General features: G+C 40.9%; 1 protein-coding gene across 13 annotated transcripts in view; it reads right to left on the bottom strand.

The window, feature by feature from the left end:
• The window catches only part of tjp1a (tight junction protein 1a), a 103,680-nt gene that overhangs the window by 15,757 nt on the left and 71,848 nt on the right, over window positions 1–16,075 (bottom strand). For 7 of the 13 annotated variants that reach the window (XM_084935182.1, XM_084935218.1, XM_084935226.1 and 4 more), the window contains 16 exons: window positions 14,020–14,076; window positions 12,913–13,037; window positions 12,673–12,775; window positions 12,249–12,564; window positions 11,926–12,029; window positions 11,065–11,233; window positions 10,626–10,761; window positions 7,119–7,255; window positions 6,421–6,526; window positions 5,968–6,118; window positions 4,540–4,648; window positions 4,223–4,442; window positions 3,593–3,777; window positions 3,163–3,258; window positions 2,355–2,381; window positions 156–238 (listed from right to left, as the gene is read on the bottom strand). In XM_084935182.1, coding sequence (XP_084791308.1) covers window positions 156–238; window positions 2,355–2,381; window positions 3,163–3,258; window positions 3,593–3,777; window positions 4,223–4,442; window positions 4,540–4,648; window positions 5,968–6,118; window positions 6,421–6,526; window positions 7,119–7,255; window positions 10,626–10,761; window positions 11,065–11,233; window positions 11,926–12,029; window positions 12,249–12,564; window positions 12,673–12,775; window positions 12,913–13,037; window positions 14,020–14,076 — 2,124 coding nt within the window. The remainder of the gene's footprint in view (window positions 1–155; window positions 239–2,354; window positions 2,382–3,162; window positions 3,259–3,592; window positions 3,778–4,222; window positions 4,443–4,539; window positions 4,649–5,967; window positions 6,119–6,420; window positions 6,527–7,118; window positions 7,256–10,625; window positions 10,762–11,064; window positions 11,234–11,925; window positions 12,030–12,248; window positions 12,565–12,672; window positions 12,776–12,912; window positions 13,038–14,019; window positions 14,077–16,075) is intronic. The other 6 variants (XM_084935199.1, XM_084935285.1, XM_084935208.1 and 3 more) reach the window with 1 other exon arrangement.

Genomic DNA, 16,075 nt, shown 5'->3' with positions numbered 1-16,075 from the left:
TGAACACCAGATGGCAGCAGTGAGCTGCACATGTTATCGGCTTTCCTTTCAATGTTTTTAAAAATCACCAAAACAAATGGGCCACAAAGACATTTTCTATCCACAATCCTCCATAATTTCAAATCAGTACAAGTGTGTATTTCATTTCAACTCACTCGATCAATGATCTGCTTAATTGTGTGCAGGCGGATGATGCCAGAGCTCTTCTGGTCTGTTCCTGCATCCCTGGGTTCACTCTCTTTGGAAGACAAACGGACAGAGTCACTGCATCACATCAACAAAAGAGAACGACAACAAGAAACACAGGCTGTGCCCCAATTAGACATCTTTGTAGCGTGCAGTTGTCGACTCCCATAAATAGAGCAGTTAAATAGGGAATGACGATCTTCGTACAGGAGAGGACAAGTGTACGTTTATACAAACAGCTACGTAATAAAACACAAAAATGAGGACAGCAGCCAACTCATGCAACGGTCATTACGGATTTTTGGGGAGGTTCGGGAAATGAAATCCAGCGTTAAAATGTGTGTGTGCAAGTGCATGTAGCAGTTTAAAACATGGTGCAGGAAATGTGTTACGTGAGGAACACTGACATTAAATAAGCACATACAATAGCAGGAGGGTCATTTGGGATTAATGAGACTGAGGTGCCATTGTAAGCCTAGAGGATTTAAGCAAAGATGTGAAGAGAGGTTTATAATTTAAACAAAGACAAGCAATTGCTTCCTGCCTAGAAATGCATAGAAAGGCTCAGAAGAGGGCAGTCAGCTCACCACAGGAGGCTTAATAGATAGCAAGGCCTCAAATACATCATAGAGCCCCATCTAGTAGCATCTAAGCTCTGCAATCATTGGCTGTAACTATCAAAAGGGTTTTATTAAAGGGCAAATAAACATCATGCACAGGTTCAAGCATATGCAGCGATGTTAAAAGTAAATGCTAAAATCAATAGTTCTTTTTCTGCCATTCTAAAAATGCCAGTAAGTGAGACATCTATCCATTTTCAGTCACTAAATAAATCTGTTATTAAATCTGCAACGGGCGCATGCAGAGAAACAAGACACTGACACTAGCTGTCAAAAGAACAACAAATGTATTGAAAACCTTCTTTGCACCACCAGTAAATTATGACAGTATTTTACATTTTCCTGCTTTCGATCGTCCACTTACTTGAATCCAATAATAAAGCAAACGGCCTAAAAATAAACCTTAAAACTTGAGCAGTTTTCCTAATTGGCACTTCCATTTAAAAGCTTTTTGCCCATATTCAACAAGAGTGTTTGTACCTGGAAAAAAAAAAAAAAAAGCTCAGACTTTAGACTGCTCTAAATACTCTAGTTCTTTTTTTTAATACTCTTGTTTCTGTATGTCAGTGAGAGAGGATATCCTCTCTCACTGACATGGCCATTTCAGGCACACAGCTCTGGCTGATGATGAACTGAGGGGCTCCACCAAGACACGCCGTGTAATAAAGAAGGAACTGTGAATCATGCAGAGCTACTTTGTTGGAGTCCAAGAAAAAGAAATATGTAGCTGGAAACAAGCATAGTAGGTCCACTTTGATTCTGTGTTTATGAGCCTCCCTTTAAACAGTCACTGTGGTGTAATTAATGGGCAAAAAGTAGGTGATGAAAGTACAAATATGCTTAGTCAAGTAAATCCTGATCTTCATTCATACCTTTTACGATCATCAATACTGTTATGGTTATCGTTACTATGATTATTATCAGTATTTGCACATGAGGTTGTCAATGTGTTTTTCAAATACCAGCTCAGTCTCCACTGCATGTTAAACTGCACGGCTCGTCATGCAGCCTTGCTGTTGTCATTCAACATGAAACCTGCATTTAGACGGAGAATAGCACTCGATTTAATTCGAACAAAAAAATGTTGTTGTGTGCAGGAAGCACGCTTTTTGTCATTCATTTGCACATGCTAATCTCTTCTGCAACTTAGGACAAGAGAAGCTATCACGATGACACACAGGATCAGAGACGTCAATTGTGCAGACTCTATAACAGCAAAAAGTTTATTCTCCACGTTTTAATTAAACAGAGACATGCACTACAAAGCTGCGAGTCAGTACAACATAATATTTCTTTTGTCTCGAGTCTCATGTGTCAAGTTTTGCAAGATTGTGCGTCACTGGCCGAAATGTAATAATAGAGTTACTCCCAAATGTGATGACAAAAGAAAATTAAATAAAGTGCTATTCCCTAATATGCATAAACCAGGCAATAGCTCTTTAAACATCTACAGAATAGGGAACTAGCCACCAAACACTAGTTTATAGATTATCTGCCATTCACTCAATTAAATAAAAGGAACAAAACTTGATGCACCAAGTCACATACTTTCCCCTCCTTGTTGCTGATGTGTTTCTGAAAAGAAAATACAGTTACACAAACATCACTGAGTTGTGCAAATGAACATCAACGACTGGAAACAGTTGTGTGGATGTGTCTACTGAACGTGTGTTTGGGTACACTGGTGCATGTGCGGCTCTGCACTTCAGGTAATTGAATTTCAACACCGAGTATTAAAATGAAAACCGCACATTAAAAGATGCTCAAAATTTCTACAAGTGAGAGGAGGTGGATGACGAGTGTTTAGCTCTGCTTGGAGTATCAAAGAGTGAAAGATAAACAGAGGAAATGGAAGACTGAAAGAGTGACAGGGGAAATAAACACAGCTTGACAAACCTGACTAACAGGCCTGTTAAAAGAACAGGAAGTAGGTAGTAATAGGAGGAGGAGGTCATCAAGTAAAAAACAAATTCACTGGGCAAATGTTTTGTAAAGAAATCCAAACTGCGCCCTGTGAATAACGACTATTTTAATCCCCACCTTCTGATAATTATGTAAAATTAATTAAATGAAAACACAAAAGGGCTAAAAACGTTATCATAAACAACATTTTTATATATCCTTAATAAGGACCTTATTTATCTAAATAAGCAGTGTGGATTTTTAAAGATGTCGCCTACATAATAAGAACACAACAGTGACTTTAACATCTACTCGCTACTAATCATTCCTGTGAGAACTGCATGCTGAGATTTAAGCAGCTTTCAGCTTTGGCGTGTGTGATGGGTGATTACGGTCTCGATAAAACGGACAGAGAAACATGAGATATTAGACATGAGGGTACTTTGTTACTTACTGGCTAGCTCAAACACTTCGGGCACCTCCCTGGCCAGTTTCTCTCGGGCCACGTCTGCGATCGGCCCAAAGATAACCACAGGTCTCAGGAACCCAGCTGTATCACAACAACATCACGTGTGTGTTACACATATCACATCACAGTCAGTTCTTGTAGACGTGTTCAATACATTTGGTGTAAAACCACACAGATTCAAGACCTTACATGGCCAGAGGAGAAAAGTGAAGCTACACCGCTTTGCTTATACACAAAAGCCTACCTTTGTTTTGTGTACATGTATTTTTCAGTGTTTACAAAGCAAATCCTAGTTAGCCCTACCTCACAAACCTAAAAATTTCTTAGTCCTACAGTAAAGTATAGAATAAAGCATAATAAGGATGAAAGCCTCCCATTTTATTGCTGTAACTGCCTTTGGCTTCTGTACTCTTACCTTCCCTCAGCACCACCCTCTCGTATGCAGGGAACTTGGTCTGAACAGGCTGGGCTGACAGGTCCTCCCTGCTTTTCCGCAAATTCCTCTTGGAACTCCGCAGCCCTCTGAACCTCCAGAAGTCAGCTCTGTCGCCCCCAGGCGTTTTAGGAAGGGTGTACTGCACACTGGATAGCTGCTCGGCTCTGGAAAGGGAAGAAAAGGTGTAAAAGTGTAAAACTTTACACTGACTGGAGAGACAACTCATGGTAACGTACTCCTACTGTAACTGCAACAATAATGTAGAGCACTGAATGCTAACTGGTTATCCAGTTATGATGGTCTTTATGGATTTGCCATCACATTAGAAGTTAAGCTGACCGTTGTCTGCGTCATTAAAAGCCCTGTTTGTACAGCTAACCAACCATCTGAGTTAAGCTGAACAAGTCAGCAGGCCCAGGTCATCATTGGTGGGGCTGATATGATAATTTAATCATAAATTGTGATAAATGTGTGAAATACAGTAGATCATAAAATTAATTCTTCAGATTTATATTGCTTTAATTCCTCTCCCTGCATTGTTAGCCCACTCATCAAATGCCAGAACCAACTGTACAGGTAGTAATATGTGTGCCATGAAACATCTTTTACCTATTCTTGTTGGGGATTATGCCTCTTTCCACTTCCTGGTGGTTCTTGCCGATACGGATAGCGAGCCAGGAGCCTAATTTGCCGTTATAGAGTGTGTCTACCACACGGAAAACCTCTCCCTTGTTAAAGCTCAGCCCATATGGTGACTCTTTTTCATATTCAAAATGCGTTCGAATGTAGAAGGAGTCACCCACATCAGATTCCACTATCCTTCGATACACTGAAGCCAAAGCAGATAATAACAGAGAGGATTAGTTTTGACGTACAATCTTTCATGTTTACACTACAAAACGTTACTCGACGCCGTCATCCCTCACCATCCTTTTTCTTCTGAGCCAGAATAGTAACGTCATCTCCTTTTGGAAGATCGAGCAGAAAAAGCACAGCCTCTTCCCGGATGATGTTAGCAAAGTCCACGTTGTTCACCTGCAGAGGCAGAAGAAATGAAATTACTGAAGGACAAACAGCACAAGCCAACTCAAGGCTAATATTATTTTTAATAATGGCTGTTAAACGCTTATAAGGGCTGCTGAAAGCTACTGGATTTAAGTTTACTTGGCTCCACAGTTGCCTCAGCAACTTTATTTGTTGACCACAACTCATCTGATTTCTTAGGGGATAAAAAGGAACAGAAGAAAAGAAAGCATTCCCCTTTTAACCGAGCAGCCACCCCCTCTTCTCCTGCTGCTGCCCTTAAAACAATAACTACTGTTTATTGACTCTGCTTGAGGGGCAGCAGGGGAACCAGAAACACATGGACTGAGTCACTGAACCACAGAAAGACACCTTTATTCTTCTCAGAAACAGAAGGGCTTGACGTCTTTATCTCCAGCTAGCACACCATGACCGAGGGGAAACCACCAAAGATTGGAAACAATGTCCTGGAAGTCTCTAAGATCTGTTTGTACAGCAGGGAGAACACAGGCACAAAAGAGGTCTACGGTGTAGAGTGGGAGGAATAGAAGACACTTTTTGTTCATTAAGAGAAGAAGATAGCAAAATGGTTTAATAGATAAACAGTTTCTAAATGTTAGGCTCAATTCCCCCCAGCTTGTGCTAAATTTACATGTTAAACTGTGTGGCTTCACAGCAGGTGTCTTGCTGCTGTATAAACATGTCAGAATAAATCCAACTCTGACATCAAGAGGGTTTCCATCATCTCATCCACAATGTTACTCTAGTGTTCAGTGAAACAGGCAGTCGACTGTTCCGAGGTCAGAATGCGAGAACGACCCCTATTGTGTCTTCACATTGGAAACAAGGGGAGTTTTGATATGAAGCAGGGCCTAAGAATGACTCACTGACTGATGGGTACATTGTACTGTATTCCCAAGGTCTCTCTGTGCAAAAGCAAATCTATTGTGGCCACGGATTACATCGTTTTCCTACATATTATCTAAGTTAGTGTTAGCTGCTATGGCTTGCCTATTTTAACAACACCAGATGTTCTTTTCACTCTCGAACATGTGACGTGACAAAAATAGCGACAGTTAGGACAAAAACACGAATGAAAAGAATATTTTATAATCATCTTACAAGCTACGTAATACCAAGACCGTACAGGGCAGTTACATGGCATGAAATGAAGAGATCTGTCTAATCTTTATCTTTTTTTCCTTTTGAACCAGTCAACTGCAGCAAAACGTTCTCGCATCCAAAATCTGGTACAGTGCATAAACAAAATGTCAGGTTTCTTAAAAAAAAAAAAAAAAATAGGGTTCTCCTAATTTATCAACACATCTTACCCTGAGAATCTGGTCTCCCTCTTCCAGCCCCTCCTTGGCTGCGGGGCTGTCTTCCAAAACTCCTGCCACAAAAATTCCCACATCGTTTCCGCCTGCTAACCTCAGACCGACACTCTCTCCCTTCTTGAACTTGACCAGCTTCATACTTGGTCTGCGGGAAAACACAGGTGGACACACAGAGTTAAGTAAAAAGATCAGCAATCATTCTAAGAGACACACAAAAAAAATACGGCCAGTTATTCAAGCAAATATGACAGGTTATAACAACAGAGCCAAAGCAGAGTTTCTGCCTGAATCAGAACTACAATTTGAACAAGTGGCACGAAGCTTTATTCATGTTTTGTTTTTTTAATACATTTTTTTTTAAAAAAGGACTCTCATACACTCATAATATTTTATCTACAGAGCATATACTGCACTCAGTTTGGAAGACACCACATCAAGAATATTTACCTGAGAATGCTGTCATCGTGTGCAGCACTGGGTACAGGGGCATCAGATGGGCTGACAGGCAGGTCCACGTCAGGCTGACCAGGCTGTGCATAAACTGGCTTTGGTTCTGGCATAAACACAAACACACTGTATGAATGAGACGGCCAAGTGGGAGATAAAGTGAAACCACCCTTAAAAATTAAAGCATCTGATGTTTTATATATTACATGTTACTTTTTGCCCAAACTGTCACGGTTACTTTAATACGTTGAACAGTAGTTGTGTTCAATTTGATGACCCCCTATGAGCAACCACATGGTGATGACAGAGGGAGGGAAAACCTCCCTTTTAACAGGAAGGAAGAAATCTCAGACAGATGCCCAAACCTGGTTCTATCTGCTGTGATGGGAAAGAGAGGAACAAAGTAGACACATAATCCTGTGTGTGCCCTTCGTGTTGACGTTCTGCAGAACAACCCCTCCCATTTATGCTAAGGGCGGCACTTGACATGTTTCATATGATGTGCCATGGCAGCAGTCTGTTTTCAGCTCGAGTTAATATCTGTCTGCCTTAAGACTTAAACTGTACGTCACTGCGTTAAAGGTTCCAACAGAGCGAACTATATAAGGTGGTGAAAGGCACAAACACGAGAGAACACACTACTAACGCTAACGATAATGATGGTGGTGATAATGATGAAGATGTCAGGCTTTTTTTACCAGGCAGTGGGGGTAACTGTTTGTCATCTCTGGAGCTGGCTTGGTCACTGGCCTGTGACAGGACATCATCAGAGTTTTTGACTGGTGTGGACACGGACCCCGGTTTGGATATGCGATCCTCATCTCGACTTCGATGGCTGACATGAAAAAATAAATAAATAAATAATTATAATAAAAATGTGAATTTAGTACTCATGGACAATTAAAACTATAAGCATGAGAATTTAAAGGTAGCAGTTTTGACATGTTAATGAATTTCTTAAATTACAGTAACATTGGTTTTTTTTGTTTTTTTTTTCCACTAGTGTGTTTAAGAATGACTTCATGTTTTGACTGGTGGTAGTTTCATCCTGTGCTGACATTACCAGGAAGACACACACACACACACACACACACTAAATGAACCTAGAAGGAAATAGCATGAACAGTAGATTACGTCATAAGGGCATGTGGACAAAAGTATTTAATGAATAGACAATAAGCAATTAAAACAAGGATGTGTGGCTCTGTCAAAAAGATCCTGCACATCTGCTAGTGATTCAAAGTTGTGTGTTCTTTGCAGTGGAGCATTTTATTTCTTCCTTTTTCACATTGTGTGGTCTGTGCAGTACGTAGGTGGCAAACCAGATTCCAAGAATATAAATTCACACTTTACAGACTACACAGGCAGGCACGAAGAGAAAACCGACTGAAGCTCCCAGTGTAAACTCTTTAGTTGGGATACGTTTCAGTCCCAGTTCCTGTTTAACCTGGGTAAAATAAATAAGGGAAAACTGTGTGTGTGTGCAAGTCTAGCAAGTCATGTCCAAGAGGGTAGAAAGGCCTCTGCTGCTTAAAAACAATGGTTGAATTCCAATCTGATCACATGACTGACTGCTGGCTCAGTACTTGAGCTGTATTCAGAAGCTTTTGTACAAGAACATGAAGGTGCAGGCTGCACCGGCAGCTCAGACTACACAGCTCTGCTGATTCCTGCCCTTTCAGTTTAGCACTCATAGTACAAACCCCCCCACAAAACAATAAAATATATTGCACACTGCAGTCATTAATGCGCATACAACAATGAGGCATGCACATCCATACACACACAAATGACTGATGCATAAAGTAAGTGCAGCATGCGGCACTTATTTGCAATAGTTTCCACCACAGTTTGGCCTTTTCTAGTCCCACAAATTTGTCCAGCAGTTGTCACGACAATTCAGTATCACAAATGTACTCCTTCAGTGCAATTAAATCTCCCCGAGGATAAATAACATAACTGTAATTGGAGAAAGAGAAACGCGGAGTGCATTTAATGAATGGATGAATGAAGAGTGTGAGAAGAAGGAGGAAAAGAAAAGAGACAAACTGAGCAAGAGCAAGGGACAGAGAGGGAGAGAGAGAGTGGAGTGGCCTAAATCTCTGCTGCTCCTTGCCGCAGAATGGTGCTAAAAAAGGCGTCACACTGACAAACACCATTTGACAGAACCCTCTGTTCAACCCCCTCACTTACACATTTTATAGTATGGGTACAGGCAAAATAACAGCAAGGAAGGCAGATGCAGAAAAAGTGAAGAAACAGGAGAGAAGTGGCTGCACAGGCAGACTGAACAACAATCCCTTTATCTATAACTAACAAGCCTCAGAATATTTGCAGAAAGAAAAAGAAATTCACTCAGAAACACTGACTAGATGCATTTCAGAAAAACAAAGTATGCCCCAAAACTAGAAATCAAATAATCATGCACAACAATAAAAAAGACCTGCAAAATATTTTAAGAAGAAAACAATAATTACTCACACATGTGCATCTGCAAGTTCAACCATTATCAAATAAAGGATTTGATCTTAATTCCTTGACAGTCAACACTGGGAGCCCTTTGCCTGTGCACAACTTTTACCTGAGCTCACAGAGAGACGCTTAATGAAGGGCTGTTTTTTGATGATCTGTTGGACACACAAAGCCTGGACCAGCGTTGTGCCCTAGAGAAAACAATGCCTGCGCTGCACGCCAATCAGGTTCAACAAACCATCTCGTCTGGGCCAAAGCACTGTGGGAAGTATGTCAAATTCCTTTCACCGCTCCTAAAAACATTCCCTTACATCACCATGTGGTGACAGTCAGACTCACTCACTTGATAAATCACAGCCACATGAGAAGCAGGTGAAACTCCTCCTTATCTCCATGCTTATCAGATTCACCCGTTACGCAAACGGATGCATGAAAAATATAATGTGTGTCTTTGACTTTGACATACAACATTTTGTGCGTATATACTCTGTTATCAGAGGGATAAGAGTTCAAAACACAACATGTGGAAGAGTGTGGTCAAAGCAAAGGCGAACCTGCACTCATCCTGATGCAGGGTCACTCAGTCTGGCACAGCGCGATACACCAGACAGTTACACAAGCAAGAGCATCAGGAACACCTTGCGAACCTCTCAACAACCATCTCAATAAGTCAAGTTTTTATTGGCCTGGGTTTTTTTGTTTTGTTTTTTTTACCCCATTGAGATTTGAGGGATTTACCCTTTTTTATTTGCCCTCATATGGCACAAAGATCATCTCAAAAAACACAAACATCAAAAGATGAAGTTAATTAGCATCGAATGTAACAATGACAAGAACCTCTAGTCTATCTAGCTACAAATACGGTCTCTGTAGCATTTTTAGTTTGTATCTCAGCCCACTGTATCTGCAACCAAAGGAGTTTTGATATGAAACAGTAGTTCAGTCTGGAACAAGCGCTGGAGGGCCCTGATTCAACACCCCTACTTCACAGTTAGACTTTTACTGTGGACCACATTAACAAACCAGTAACGTGTTCTCATTGCAAAATGGGTCTCTTTCTTAACATTCCCATTCCTGTTTCACCACCCATTCCTGTTTAATTAACTGGATTAAAGTCTTGAAAAGCTAATTACCTCATTCCACTCAATGCCCAAGTTCCACACCCACTGAGTGTCATGTGTTAGCCATCTTTATCCATCTATAAACCAGCTGCAAAAACCTATGCAATCTAAATGACAGTAAAGACTGACAACATATTGAAAGATGCAACAGGCAGTAAGAGAAAGTAAGACAAACAGACAGTAAAGTGATAAAAAGAACAACACATAATGTGTGCAAATCGTTTTTATTAATTGGACTATAATCATTAAAAGTGTGTGTTATTATTCATATATACTCCACTTTAAAGGTTCAGTGGTGAGGCTACTTAAAAGAGTTATTCCAGCAAGGTTCAAAATCAGGTTTGTGTTTAATATTAAACAGTCTAGTATACTTTAAAAGCAAGGCATTAATCTGCCAGCAGATCAGTCCCTACTTCCTTCCTCAGCTCTTTCCCAGAGAAATCCATTACTGGAAATTATTGATGGTTTCAGAGGGACTGTGATGGTTTATGTATGTTATGTCTTGAGCAAGATATATGAGGTCGAAGAGGGTGGGTGACAGTGTGCCTTGTAACCAGAATAGTTGTCAGAGGTGTGTGTGTATCTGTGTGTGTGTCCGTGTGTGTGTCCTACCTGCCATTGCTGATCTGCCGTGGTGAGTGGCGGAGATGCTCGGATGTTTCAACCCTGTCAGGCGAACGGGATTGACTTCCTCTCCCGTGGGATCGATTGGAATGATCAGATGTCAGTGAATGTATCTCTGAAATGTCTGTGAAAGATGAGTTGAAGTATGTATTACCGTTTTATCAACAACAAAAAAATGAAATAAATTGACATTTGAGATTTGGAACAACAATATTTATTTTAGTTAAGAGTGGAATGATCTGCGAGGATCAGTTCTCTGTTTCTCATTGTAGTTTTAGAGATGTTTTGAAATGCGCTCTATAAATAAACCCGTCTTCTTGACATCGCAGTCATTAAAATAAATCACATCTCTTGGAAAAAATACCGTCACACAAGTTGTGTAATCAAATGTTAGCTGCAATCCACGAGTACGCGTTTGTTGTCTCACCATCTCTGTCTGAGTTATTGGCTGATGGGATGCTGTCGTCAAGGTCAGGAATATTGAGCAGCGTGGCCCGCTCGTCTCTCTGCACTACCATCTTCAGCTTGCCCTTTGACCTCTCAATCAGCTTCTTGGCATCTATCAGTGATAGGTTCTCTGTAACTGTGCCGTTAATCTGCCAGAGGAAGAGGAACAAGTCAGCACAAGAGGTAAACGTACATAATATCCTCTTTGCAGTTTTTCTGTGGAGCCTACAGTGTGCTGTGATAACAAACTAATGAGAGTAAAAGTTAGGAGCACAGCTTATAAGAAGAAGAGGAAGCTATAAACATATTTAATGTGTTTATAATACACAGAGGGTGCGGTCATAAGCACAGAGAGTGAAAATAAGCCAAGACTACACATATTAAAGCAAAACTATTCTATATATACACACATTATTTTATGTAATACTTTGTCCTGTGATCAGGTTTCAACTAGAAAATGATTCAACTTCTCTTCAGTAAAACTGAAACATTAAACTGGATTTCAACAGGCATTTGTTTGGGAAGAAGGGGGATTTATCTATTCAAAGTCTGAATGAATAGGGGAAAAAATTAAAGGAATAATGCAATGTGTTGTATTTCTGCTGGTGAGTCTGAATAGTAATGAACTGTGACCTCATTCTGAAAGCCACTTTCAGCAGATCGCCAACTACAAGGGCACAATTGTAAGAACTTCAAGTAAAAAGGGCGTCTGATAAACGCTCTACTCCACTACTGTTAAATGAGATTACATTTTTTGACCAGTTGATTTCCCAGTTATTGTGCTTTAACCACTTTGAAAACTCATCTCAGGCCAGACAAATACGCTCGTCTTTCCTCTCACCTTCAGTACAACATCTCCCTCCTGAATGTTTCCATCTCTGGCTGCAAGGCTCTCCGGAGAGATGTCCTTCACAAAGATATGGCTGGCCAGCCGCAGTCCATATTCTGTTTTCAAGGGTGATTAAGCATAACAAAGTTACACTACAAGACAGTTACCGATCACTTGGTTCAAATAAAGTTAGCAGGTAATTAAAAATGTGATCAACCTTACTGTGAATATCAGTAAATGAGAAACTTGCGCATTCAATAATTTGACTTTTATGTAAATTGGATGAATTCACAAAACAAGCAGTCAAACCTTTTGATTGGTGACACATTACCCACCTTCGTTTTTGCGGGACTTGACAAGAGTGACCTTGGAGGGCCTGGGTGGAGCAGAAGAGGCTTGTGATCGGCGATCGGAGCGTGGTGAGATGCTTCTCTCCTGTGAGGCACTGTGATCCCGCCTCCCGCTGCTGCTACGCTCCCGATCGTGACGCCTGCCAGTGCCTGTGCCTCCGCTTGCACCTTGTCCACCGCGTCCACTGCGGTGATCGTAAGCATCGGCCTCATCGCTGTCCTCCTCCTCGTGCTCAGACATCGTCTCCCTGTCCCCGTGCCGTGACGCTGGGATTTGTACTTTCCTTTTTCTGCGAATAGTCTTGAAAGAGAGAACATTTACGATGTTAAAAGCCTGTTAGTCCCTAGCTCTCTGACCATGAAGTACTTAGCCCTGACTCATGCTATATATTTATAGCGTTGTACTTACTATCTTTGCATTTTTGCCACTCTTTCGAAGTTGTTGAACAGCATAGGCATGCTCTACATTGTCCATAGAGACTGCATTGACCATTACTACTCGATCATTTTCTCTGAAAAAATAAATAAATAGAAAACAATTAACATTGCAGAAAAATGAGTCGGCATTACGTATATTAGGGCAGCTTACGTGTAATGCTGCTTAAAATATTACTGCCAATGAAATAAAGGAAATACAGTCAACACTTACTGTAGCAGACCCTCTGCAGGACCTCCTTTCAGCACATCCGATATTACAATAGATGTTTCACCACTCTGGAAATGAGGGTTGTCTCGCCCACCCGAGATTGCAATGCCAAACCCAAATCCTGGGGCCTATACAAAGACAAATATACACCACAGCTGACAAATGAGACAAAAAAGAAGACAAATGGTGAATGCATTGTAACTGTAATGCTCTAAACACCTGACAACTTAGGTAAGGTTATGCGATGTTGATCAAACTGGCAAAGGAGAAAAGATGGGTTAGTATTGTTCTGATCTGCTAACAGCCGATCTTCAGACAATTATCTGCAAAAACTGTAGCATAGAGCTCTGTTCCTGTCTTCACATCAACAGATCTTGATATGTGATGCAAACAGCTAATCTTACAACCACAACAATACAGGAGAGCTGCAAAGCTGAGAACCACAGATTGCACTGGGCCACTCCTTCAGTCTCAATAAAGCCACCACTAATTAGATTACAGCAAGCAGGGCAGTCTAGACAGGTGCTCAAGACAATCTCACGACACAACAGTATCAACTAACAAGAGTTTCAGGTCTCAAAGCAAAGTACATTCAGACATTAAGCCTACAGAGAGCACACTCTTCTATCTCTTTGATAGCTTGACAGTTAGCCTGACGATGTGAATTGCACCAGAGTGGCGAGTCAGTGATTCATCAATCTGACAATAGCTGCAGAGGTTAGGTGGTGCAATTGAGCATAATTACAGGACAAAAAGCACATACAAAAAGGCTCTCTAGCGCTGTGTTAAAGAGAAGAGCATATCGCCAGCAGGAAGGAAGTGAAATGAAGTAGCGAGGAAGTGGATGCTGATTTTTGTCTTCCTTTGCTTTGTTTCCTGCCATCTGGATTCCTTGACTATTGTTTCACTACCGCATATCCTGCAGCTACAGCTGGGCGACTCAGCAGAGAGAAACAGACATGGACAGGCAGAGGACAGAAAGCAGCAGGGAGGGAAAAGTGAAAAACACAGAAGACATACTACAGGATCTGGGTGTCAGAGACAGGCAGAGAGGAAGAATGACAAAAGAGGAGAAAGGGAAGAGTGGATTAAAGAACTGTAAACACTTACCCTGTGAAGGGTAACTGTGTGCTGTTCCCATATGACGGTTTCCTCCATCGCCGCACTCTGCAAAGCAAGAGATGAGAGAGAAAGGATCAGTCCTGCAGTTTTTTAGTGAGTTACATGTGTACCTCAAATGCAATTTGATAAATTAAAAAACAAACATATTTCTATAAATCCCTGGCTACTGTGAAAGCATCTTTGGGGGAAAAAAAAAAAAGGAAAGTAAACCTCAAACTGACCCTGACGCATCCATCGATGCACGAGTTTGAGTAAAACAGATAAAAACTGCATGAAAATGTGTGCAAACGGGTGAATGTGACCTATAGTGTAAAAGCCCTTTGACTGATCAGCAAACACGCACAATACCAAACAAAAAGACCTTTTATTACTTCAGTTCAACACACAAAAACGTGAACAGTCTTAAGTATGCACATCATCATCTATGTGGCTTCATTTAGATTTCTGACATTATCTCACTCAGCTAAACTAATGACAACATCTAATGGATTTTAAATATGTAACTTTACAGGGCTAAACTGCAGCTACAAATAACATTTCCATATTCTGTTCCCTGTCAGTAGACGGCGTGGTTGTTTGGTTACCAGCAAGGTAACCTCTCTTGCTTATTTGCATGACTACGTCCCGGAGTACCAAAAGTCTGCATGTGAAAAGATTATGAATGACAGCAGCATGAGTAAAGCGCTGGCAGAGACTAACTGAGGCCTCAAAGATTGAGTGAGCATTCCTATATTATTCCTGGCTGGGTTAACTCGGAGAGCCAAAACAACCAAGATATTTAGCTGCTCATTTGTGCTGCTGTGTTGGATTAAACTGATTCCAGGCAGGCACATTCTGCCTTTACTTAGAAAGTTATATCATCATTTTTTCCCCTCTTTTTCATCTTTAAATACAGGCTTTGCTTTTACTTTTACGTTTCATATGAAATATCCACACGAATAATGGGATAAATAATGCCTTTGAACTAATAAAATATTAGCTTGCAACATTCCTGCTATTATTGGGTCAAACAGATAGTCTTCAGTTTGTTTATCAAACATCACTGTTTATTTAAACTCCCACAGTGCTATGGATCTAGTTTTAAATTACAGCCTTCCTCCAGCTGATGAAGCAACACTGCTGTCATGTCTGCCTGCCTGCAGGGAGTGATGGTACAGCTGTCTGTGGCAGAGTGCTCAGTACAGTCCACTGTGAAAGTAAACAGCAAAAAACCCCACTCAACCCACACCACTGCACGTTGAAGGGTGCTTATTTACTACACCTTCTTTAATCTTCCTTAAAAAAAAAACAACAAAAAAAAAAACACAACACACCATGTCATCTGTCCACCCTGTCATCGTGATAATCCCACTGCAGCACCCCTTCATTATCACCTAATCCTCAAACCATCTCACCCATCATCTTCGACATCATCATGGTCATTACTGTCATCACCGTCCCTTATCCTAAATATACAGCTTACAGGAGGTGCCAACTGCATGTGACCAACAGTCAGTGTCTGGTGTTTGCTGACATGCCTCACATAATAGTTTAGCTAAACACGAAGAAACCAGAAGATGGATGCAAGATCCTAGATACCTTCATTTGCTGAAATCAAATGAAAAGAGTCAACCTGGTAAAAGGAGACCAGAAGAGCCTTTCAAATAACCAAAAGTTATATTTGGGCACAGGCTTCTAGGAAGCCTGAACATTTTTACGTGTGCAGAATATTTGCTGATTAATCTTACTGATAAACAACTCCAACTAAATGTGTAAAAATTGCATGTTTAAGTACTTAAAATAATAGCAGGGTGTTTCTGTAATCACTAGCCTCTGCTGCTATTACTGGGTTTGTGGTCAGTCATTCCCATTTACTCCTCTGAACTCGATGCCAATGAATTACTTGGCTTGAATCTTTAGAATACAGTTAACCCCTTGATCCCAATTTCCATTGAAGCTCTGTGTGTATGTTATTTATGTCCATAATTGGAGCGGAGGGCTTGGGCATCCCCCTATTACCACCCCCCCCAAAATCCCTCCTTCCCCTCCTGTCAGCCAGTATGAT

The sequence above is a fragment of the Perissodus microlepis genome, chromosome 1 (genome assembly GCF_051167445.1).
Source record: "Perissodus microlepis isolate ML-2025 ecotype Zambia chromosome 1, ASM5116744v1, whole genome shotgun sequence".
Classification (NCBI taxonomy): Eukaryota; Metazoa; Chordata; class Actinopteri; order Cichliformes; family Cichlidae; genus Perissodus; species Perissodus microlepis.
Note: the sequence above shows the minus strand (reverse complement) of the source record. Positions and strands in the feature narration are given on the sequence as shown.